This window comes from Lichenostomus cassidix, chromosome 1Ab (assembly GCF_008360975.1).
Source record: "Lichenostomus cassidix isolate B80296 chromosome 1Ab, HeHo_3.0, whole genome shotgun sequence".
Lineage (NCBI taxonomy): Eukaryota > Metazoa > Chordata > Aves > Passeriformes > Meliphagidae > Lichenostomus > Lichenostomus cassidix.
In genome coordinates, this window is record NC_139481.1 from 3540415 (window position 1) to 3550298 (window position 9884).

A 9884-nucleotide genomic window follows, 5' to 3' on the forward strand; every position below is an offset into this window, starting at 1 on the left:
CCCATTTAAGTGATTGTTTCTTATATGGGGTCATGAATTGTGCTTAATTCAGAAGTACTTATCTTTTCTGTGTTATTACAAACATAATTTAAAATACACTTGAGTTTGAGAGTTTTTTTTTTATGAGACTTTTATTTATTAATTTGATACTTAGTGGCAGATACTTAGAAAAGTTTTGACTGTGTTTTTTGGGGAATATTTCCTAATTATTTGGTTGGGTAAAAGACTTCTATTTTCTTCCAGAAGGTCTATAATGCATGTCTCAAAATACATTATATTCCATCAACCATAACTTTTATTTTACAACATCATAACGACATTTTTGCCAGCTTCATGGACATGTATTTCCCATTTTCCAGAAGGAGAAGGTGTGTGGGAATCTGACCTTGCAGCACCACATGCTGGAGCCAGTGCAGCGCATCCCACGCTACGAGATGCTGCTGAAGGATTACCTGAGGAAACTGCCCCAGGATTCCCTGGACTGGAAAGATGCTGAAAGTAAATATCTGCAGGCCGTTCAAGGAGTTTGGGATGAGATATGAGTGAGGGGATGCTGGAAATTGAAGAGAAATAAATCTTGAATTTATTTAAGATTAAATTAAAGGTATTTTCGGGAAAGATCGAGTGAGGGATTACTCATGGGAAAAGAAAATGTTAGAATTTCTTCAGTGGAATGATAGGATTCTTGGGAAAAAAATATGTCTGAATTTAAGTTCATGTAAAAAAAACATAAAGCCTTTAGTAATCTCCTGGAGAATACTGGATTTTAATAAGTTTTAATAAACAGAAGTTTTGCTTTAGTTTTGGAATATTGCACAGGCTTTGATTTGTTTGCTTTGAAGATGATCAGGGCTTGTGGTGGCTTTCCTTTTCTTTTTTTTATTTTGTGTTTTGTTGGCATTTTGGTTTGCTTTACACACATTTGCAATGTGTGACTGTTATTTGTACAAAAGTGAGGTTAGACTCGTATTTTTAAGCTTCTGCAGGGAACAGAGCACAGAGCACTTTTAAATTTCCTCCTCTCTGTATTTACACAAATAAATATTTGTGTGGATTGTTCAAGATATTTGTGTGGATTGTTCAAAATCACTAGGTGATTCTTTTAAATAATTATTTTTTAGCACCATTACAGTAATGCTTGTAAAATGAGCTGCTTCAACTGAAAAAAATAGTTTGACTTTCTGAACTACTTTGAGAAAAGAAGGGAGAGAACTGTGACTGTTCTTGTCCCAGAAAAATGTGATTTTAAATGCTGAAGTGCCACAGTAATCTGCAATAATTCTCTTGTGATCTTTCCAGATTATAATTACTATTTGGTAGCTGATTTTTTTATGCTTTTCACTTTACCTTGTTTACTTTTTATTGCTAACTGAAAAAACTTATTGTACTATGTAATTTACATAAAAATGACTTTTTTGTACAATTACTTCCCTTTTTTTCCTCCCTATGTAATATATATAATTATGTAAAAATGCAATTTTTTGGGTTAACTTCTTTTCTTTTTCTTCCATCTAGAATCCCTGGAAATTATATCCACTGCAGCAAGTCACTCGAATAGTGCAATAAGAAAGATGGTAAATTATCCTTTTTTTCTGATCACTTTTCAATATATTTCAGTATTTGATGAAGCTAGGAGAGTGAATTGCAAATTTTCCCTAAAATGGCCAGAATTGGTTTCTTGGGTCAAAGTGGTTGTTCCTACTTAATGTGTTCATACAGCTCCTGGAAATGATAAATAAATCTGTCTCTGCACCCAATTCTCCCAAGTGGAAAATGGGACAGACTGAGTTCCTCTCCTGCTCAAATCACAAATAAATCACTGAACTCTTAAAATCTTTCATCTGTTTCTGGCAGTGCAGGATAAAGTTTGTAAAGAGCAGTTACTGTTCCTCTGCCAGGCTGGGCTGGGATGATGGAAATGCAATCAAAATGTGAGAAGTTTTGGGCAAGAAATAATGCAGACTGTATATATAACTACATTATAAAAATTACCAAGGATATAACATTTCCAAAAGTATTTCTTTCTTTATCAACTCAGTTAATCACTGGCCATAAATATGTTTTTCAAAGCTAACAGTCCCCAGATTTATTCAAGTCCCCATAATTTAATTTAAACTGCATAACCATCAGTGCTTTCAATTAACAAGTCTTATCACTCTATTTTCACTGTAAAGGAGAATCTAAAGATGCTTAAAGTCTTTCACCTGTTTCTGTCAGTGCAAGATAATGTTTGTAAAGAGTATTTACTGTTCCTCTGCTGGGCTGGGCTGATGGAAATGCAGTCAAAATGTGAGAAGTTTTGGGCAAGAAATAATGCAGGCTGTATATATAACTGCATTAGAAAAATTAGCAATAACAAAATAAATAAGTAAATAAATAAAGATAACACTTATAAAAGTATTTCTTTCTTTATCAACTAAGTTAATCACTGACCATAAATACATTTTTCAAAGCTAAGAGTCCCCAGATTTATGCAAGTCCCCATAAATGAATTTAAACTGCATAACCATCGGTGCTTTCAATCAATAACTCTCATCACCCTATTTTCCCTGTGAAGGAGAATCTCAAGAAGCTGTTGGAGATCTACGAGATGCTGGGGGAGGAGGAGGACATCGTGAACCCTTCCAACGAGCTGATCAAGGAAGGACAAATCCTCAAACTGGCTGCTCGCAACACCTCTGCTCAGGAGCGATACCTCTTCCTGGTAGGTTCTGCTCAGGAGGAGAACTTTGAAATTCTCGTTAAAATGAAATATCAAAGCTGAGGATTTTTGTCCTGATGAGTTTTGTGTTGAAGTCCCAGTGAGGTGAAAGTCTCACACGTTGCCTGTGCTGTGGTACAGACTGGGAAATACTCCAGTCAGGAGTTCTGGGAAATAGGGTTTAACTGAAGTGAGTTTTTCTTTTGAAGAATTGATTTTTGAGCAAAATGAGAGGGGAAAAAAATGGGAGACAATTAAGCGCTTTATAGCTGGTTTAATAAATGGGATTCCAGGCTGGGCCTTTAGACATTTAAATATTGTTTAAAGTTCTAATCTTTTATGAAGGAATATATCTCTGTCCTGCTCACATATTATTTTTTCCCCTGTGATATGGAAGGTTTCAGGGAATAAAAACTTCAAGAAATGTTCTTCTGTCTTGGAGAAAAGAAAAATTATATTTTCAATTGCTATTAATTACAACTTGTACAAAACCAGATTATTTTGGTAGAGGATAGAAATATATACACTGAAGGGAAAAGTCTTTATTCTGCAGTTTACAGCAGGTTTTTGCAGATTTGAGGGCTAAAAATGTGAGTTTTGTTAGAAAAGCTTTATATTGGTGTAGAATATTTGGTCTGAGTATAGCTTGATAACAAATGCACATACAGAACAGTTATTTTTGTATTCACTGCAGCTGCCCTTTAATCTTATTTCTGGAGAAATAAGAAAGAGAAGTTATCTTGCATCACACACCTTTTGTCTTCTCATTTCCCAACTTCTCAGGGCAGAACTCAATCCCTCCCCCACCAAGCCTAGCTCTGTGATTTGGTACATCTCTCAGCGAACAAAATGTGGTTTTATCTGCGTTTTTCTTAGTACAACACCACGTGTTTATTTTTCCCCCCAGTTTAACAATATGTTGCTCTACTGCGTCCCCAAATTCAGCCTGGTAGGATCCAAGTTCTCCGTGAGGACCAGAGTTGGCATCGATGGCATGAAGATCATAGAGACTCACAACGAGGAATATCCCCACACTTTCCAGGTGTCTGGAAAGGAGAGGACACTGGAGTTGCAGGCCAGGTGAGCAGTTTATTTAGCCACTTTCTTAAAATTAAATATCTGCAGAGTGGATTGATAGATTTGTGGAAAGATGCAGTGGGTTTCATTGTAATATTGGTGTTTTGAAAAGAGCCTAGGCTGCTAAAAAAATAAAAATTGTGAGTCCAAAAGTCATTCTGAGTAGAAGATGCATAGCCTAACCTTGCAGAAATGCCCAAGATTTTGTCTTCTTCTCTGCTTGATTTCTTTTTCTAAGTTGGACAGTTAGTAACAATGACTATTGTTTAAATTCTTGAGAATGACTGCAGAATTACTTGGCTTTTCAAGAAGTTGTTGATAGGGAGATAATGTTTCCTGAAATAGCTTCACACTAATGTGTCAAATGTTTCTTTTTAGTTCTGAACAGGATAAAGAAGAATGGATAAAGGTAAATCCATCTACATTCTTTATTTGCTAAACACTTTTCCACTGAAGAGATCAGAAAAGTAATATTCCTGTTTTCTCTCTGATCAATAACTGGTCAGAATGCAGAGTCTATTTTAAATTTATCCTGTCTGAGGGATTTCTCTGCTGTTTCCTCAGGCACTTCAGAGTACTATTGAAGCTTTTCAGCAGAGGAATGAAACTTTCAGAAATGCTATTGCTAAAGAATATGAAGATATGCCTGTTGAAGTCTCTGTAAGTTGCTGCTATTCCTTTATAATTCCTTCTTAATACCCATTGTGCTCTTCAAGAAGTGGAAAAAGTTTGAAGAACTGATTGAAGAGCCCATTGTGTTCTTCAATAAGTGGAAAAAGTTTGGCAGAAAGTTTTTTTTCAAGCTCACCATTTTTATAGCAGAATCATTACAAAGTAGTCATCTTGTTGGTAATTGTTTTTCTTCATAATGCCAAATCTTACAAACAAGCCTCTTTCTTTTTTTGGAAAATGTAACAGAGCACCCTTTCAGTGATGCATCATGATTTTTCACTGGGTTCTTTGTCATTCCTTTTATCCATTTCAAAATGCATCTCGAGCTATGTTTAGTCATTTCCTTTCCAGAGGAAGAGAATAATTATTTTCCCTATTTCAAGCACTGGGCGACTTTTTATTAGTTCTTTTTTCTTTTTAAATTGTTTTTTTTAATTCTTTTATCCTCCTGCTGCCCTTCAGAACGCTGAGCTTGGGAAGAGAGCGCCGAGGTGGATCAGGGACAACGAGGTCACCATGTGCATGAAGTGCAAGGAGCCCTTCAATGCCCTGACGAGGAGGAGACACCACTGCAGGGCGTGTGGCCATGTGAGTGCACAGCCTGGGCTGCCTCTGGCAGCCTGGAAATGAAATTTGGGATCGTTTTGTTATTGGAGATAATAGAAAAGTGGATGTTTATTGGAGCTCCAGGGGAAGTTAGGGAAGAATATCCACAAATCTCAACCCCCACAGGGGTGAAGAGAGTTTGATAGGTTTAAGGAAATTAGCATCATTGAGAAAAAGCATTAATTAGGAGGACAAGAGGTGATGCAATTCCCCCCAGGTCAAGCCCTTTTTCTGGAGCTTTTTACCCTTGGTATAATGTTATACTTGTTGATGAAAATGTATCTTGAAGACCTTTGTTCCCAGGAAGAACCAAGACAGGAGAGGAGCCTTTGCCCTCAGGGCTTGGAGCTCTGCAATGGCTTTGGTCTTTCTAGCTGGGGAAAGGGTAGGGAAAAGTGCTGGCAAGGTTACAAATATAGAAAAGAAAAAAGGTAAAAATCATCCAGCATCACCTGTAGCTGCTCAGCAGGGTGGGAATGTTTCTCCAACACCTGCCTGGCTTCTCGTGGCTCCTTGTTGTCATGGAATGACAGAAAGGCTTGGGTTGAAGGGATCTGAAACATCATCCAGTCCCAAAGATGGCCTGATGGCCATGGGCAGGGTCACCTTGCACTGGGTAAGGTTTCTCAGAGTGACATCCAGCCTGGCCTTGGACACTCCCAGGGCTCCAGGGACATCCACAGCTTCTCTGTTCTGCTGTGGAGTTTGCTGTTCTGCTTCTAGCTGGAAGAAGCAGCTCAAAATCAGAGAGATAGTGGCTGATTGGTTCTGTGAATTTAGGAATGGATTTTAAAGGCATCAAGGACTCTCTGCCTGCCTTGGTTGGCATGGTCAGCTTGGAAGGAATGAGGAGCAGTGCTCATTGTGTAAAATGTCCCAAGGCCGTGCACACAGTATATTGCTATTTTGAGTGACCCCACTGATGTGAGGAGTTTCAAGAGGATGTTAAGCTGGCATAATCCAGCATTATTTTGTGTATTTGAATGTGTAACTGTGTGAACACGTGCAGAGATGGGGGCAGGAGGGAATGTGAGGATGGGGAGAGAGAACTGCTGCTGCTTTTCCTGTAGGATGGAACATCTCCAGCTTGAAAACAACCATCAGACAGTGGTAGTATGACTTTTCAGAGAGTTTTCAGAGGTTAACAAGGGAAGAGCAAACCTACTCTGCTTTTTCTCTTGCCACCCAGCAGCTCTGCCTGTCTCCAGCAGATGGTAGCACGAGCTCAGGTTTAATATCTGTGGTACAGCGTCCTTGAGATTTCTTTCTCCTGTTTTTACCTGTTCCAAAGGTTTGCTACATTCACAACGCTGATTTTGTGCTTTGCAGGGCACTAGAGATTTTTTTCAGAAGCTGTGAATTACTGGTTGTGCAGTTGTCATATGAAGGGTGTTTATTATATTTTAATACATTTGTATAAATAATTAAATTTTACACATTTTTTTTACCTCTTTTTGTTTCTCAGGTGGTTTGCTGGAAATGTTCTGACTACAAAGCACACCTGGAATACGATGGCAATAAACTGAACAAAGTCTGCAAGGACTGCTATCATGTCATAATTGGCTGTACAGACAGCGAAGAAAAGAAGAGGAAGGGCATCTTGGAGGTATGGAATTCAAGAATTACACATATATATATATATATATATATATATGTATATATATATATGTATATAGATATATATGCAATCATTTTGGCTCATCACTAGGTGAAAAATGGTTGTGTTCTTGCAGGGTTTATTTCCTCTTTGAGAAATAAAATGTATGTGGATCATTTTCATCCCATTCCATAGATTTTGGTTTCCAGCATTCACCTTTGAGAAACTGCTTTGTTTCTTGCAACTTTTTTTAAAAAAAAATTTAAGGGAATTATGGATCTTAGAGCTTGTTTGCTTCCTTCAGTTACATCAGCTCCTATGACAAAATATTACCTTTCCTTAGAAATTTCCAGTTTTCTTCTTCTGCACTTAAACTTTCACAGCAACAAACCCCACTGTTAACTACAGTGATTCTGGAAAAGCAGACTGAAAGAACTGGGGATGGAAAAGAAGAGAATGGGGGAGAATTTTGCTCTTCAGAGTCTGAGGAGTAAAACACTCTTTTGATCAAGGTGCAAAATGCACCTTTAAACTGCCAAGTTGTTCTCAGATTTTGGCATCTGAAAAGTCAAGATTTTCAATGGAAATTTTAACACAAAAGCATTTTATGTTTTCTGATCATCTCAGGTTTGCTATTTAATTTGAATAGCGTGTTACTCTGTCTACAGATTTTAAGCAATTAATCTAATGTTTTCTCTAGGATGAGAGAAATTAGTGCTTGTGTGCTTATGTTATTTTTAGAAATGTGTTTGAATTTGATTCTGTTGTAATATTTTGACTGCCAAAATAGCTAAGTTGTCATGTGGGACAGTTAGTGACACTTCAGTGCCTAACACAATGTTATTTTGGAAATCAGATGTTGATGGAGATGCTCAGATACAGAGAAAGGCTGGCTGTGGTGGCAAAATAAAAATTGGAGTGATGTAGAGGTCTATAATCCAAAATTACTGATGGAAAAAGGAAGAGACTGAGCATGCTAAGGGAATATGTGTTGTGGTTGTGTGTGTTTGACAGATATAGATATAGACATAGATATAGAGGATATAGATATATAGATAGATAGATAGATATATAGATATATAGATACAGATATAGATGATGTAGATATAGAGGATATAGTTATAGATTATCTAGAGGATATAAATACAGATATATAGATACATATAGATATAGATGATATAGATATAGAGGATATAGATATAGATAGATATAGATATAGATATAGATATAGATATTCTCTCCATAAATCCAGCCCTTCATGATCCTTCTTGACTATTTCCTGAAGCTCTTTTGCAGACACAAGATTTGATACAAATGGTGATAAATCCCTTTCTTTCCTGTTCTTTCCTTTATTACCCTTTATTGAAGGAAAGTTTATCTTCCTTTTCCTGCTCTACACTCTCTCCTAGATCGAATCTGCAGAAGTCTCTGGCAATAGTGTCATCTGCAGCTTCCTGCAGTACATGGAGAAGTCCAAGCCCTGGCAGAAGGCATGGTGTGTCATCCCCAAGCAGGAAGCCCTGGTGCTCTACATGTATGGTGCTCCACAGGTATGTATGGGAAACGGAAAAGATTTGGCATTAATTAGCAATTAATGCAATAATTAGCAATTATTGCCATCAGTGTTTGAGGAAGAGAAGTCAAACAGCTTGGGGATGGTGGGAAGATCCACCAAGCTGGGCAGTGAATGAGAGGTAATGGGCAGATTGGCTCTTAATAAAGAATTTATTCCTGTTTTTAATAAAGAATTTATTCTTCTCAGGATGTTAAAGCTCTGGCTACAATTCCCCTTCTGGGCTACACCGTGGATGACACCCCCAAAAGTGCTGACCTCCCCCACAGCTTCAAACTGACCCAGTCCAAATCTGTGCACAGCTTTGCTGCAGACAACGAGGAACTGAAGCAGAAGTGGCTGAAAGTTATCCACTTAGCTGTCAAAGGTGAGACACCAGAATGTCAGAATGAGCTGCAAGTGAGTTTAGAGGAGCAGCCTGAATCTGCTAAAAGATCTGAATGCTGAAGCTCGAGAACACGTGGAGTTTTTAGGAGATTTCAGCTGAAATGGTGGTTGGCCTTTGTGTTGACCTTTCTTTGTTCAATCAAGGAAAAAAACACAAAAGAAAAGAAAAAAAAAAGAAACTTCTTACTACCATACACATCTTGGCACTTTATGTTTGGGAAAAAAATTCTGGTCTTTTTAGGGATCTTTTTCTTATATTTATGTTCTGTCAATAAAAGTGATGTACAGGTCCATTTCAGAGACTTTTTAAACAAAAAATGTGAATGCTATTAAAAATACCTACTAACTTTACTGTACTACTTGTTTGTTGTAATGCAATTTATTTTTTTTTTAAATCCAGTTGCTCTTCAGTTAGCATTTGCTACTTTCACTAAGAATGCAAATATTTGAAACTTCCTACTTACATGTTAGGACTTGCAACAGGATAAAAGAAATACCTCCACATTGCCAAAATAGATCTGTATTTAAATATGCAGGGACAGTTTGGTTTAATGTATGTAGTTTATATATTGATTTCCACAGTTCTGTACATATGTTGTATTCACTTGTATCTTTTTAATTAAAGTAATGCAAATTGCTTTCACAGGTATATTGGCTTTTAAGGCTTCGGTTTATCAAGGAAACAATCTTAATGTAATTTTCAATCTAGAAAGAAATGCCTAAAAGATGAGAAAACTATATATAATATATGTACAGTATTAAAAATGTACAATACTTGATTATCGCTTTGATTTCATGATACTGGGTCCTTCTTAGTGAATAATTTATTTTAAAACAAAAAAAGCATGTTTTCTATTTGAAATTAAACACAGTCCTAAATTGAAAAATACTGTTCAGTGATTTGTTTTAATAGCTGACACTCGATGATCTTGATATCTTTATGCATCAAAAAATCAGCAGTAATGTAAGTGGCATGCAATGGACAGATGAGTTCCAGTTGTGTTTTTTTTTCAGTGTCCAATCACTGTTAGCTTTTCAGAGTGCAGCAGTTTGTTGCTCAAATGCAATGTGTGGTTTGAGAAAAGCAACAGATCCTAGTAACCTTCTAAAAAAAAATGTGTATTTTTGCTGTTATGGTTATCGGAGCAAAAGAACACTTTGAACTTCAGTTTTTTAATTTTTTGCAGAAGATCAGGTGTTGTAATATTTATTTATGGCAACAATCTTTGAGGGTTATTGTTTTAAAGTGGAGCCTGCTTTATAAAAATTTC

At 36.8% G+C, this 9884-nt stretch overlaps 1 protein-coding gene across 6 annotated transcripts in view; it reads left to right on the forward strand.

The window, feature by feature from the left end:
- FGD4 (FYVE, RhoGEF and PH domain containing 4) overlaps positions 1-9500 on the forward strand; it is an 86089-nt gene extending 76589 nt beyond the window's left edge. For all 6 annotated transcript variants that reach the window (XM_085049485.1, XM_085049486.1, XM_085049490.1 and 3 more), the window contains exons 8-17: positions 360-498; positions 1516-1574; positions 2558-2704; positions 3609-3781; positions 4157-4187; positions 4343-4438; positions 4913-5038; positions 6522-6662; positions 8063-8203; positions 8416-9500. In XM_085049485.1, the coding sequence (XP_084905611.1) occupies positions 360-498; positions 1516-1574; positions 2558-2704; positions 3609-3781; positions 4157-4187; positions 4343-4438; positions 4913-5038; positions 6522-6662; positions 8063-8203; positions 8416-8673 (1311 nt within the window). In that variant the 3' untranslated portion in view covers positions 8674-9500. The remainder of the gene's footprint in view (positions 1-359; positions 499-1515; positions 1575-2557; positions 2705-3608; positions 3782-4156; positions 4188-4342; positions 4439-4912; positions 5039-6521; positions 6663-8062; positions 8204-8415) is intronic.
- Positions 9501-9884: the final 384 nt, after the last annotated feature.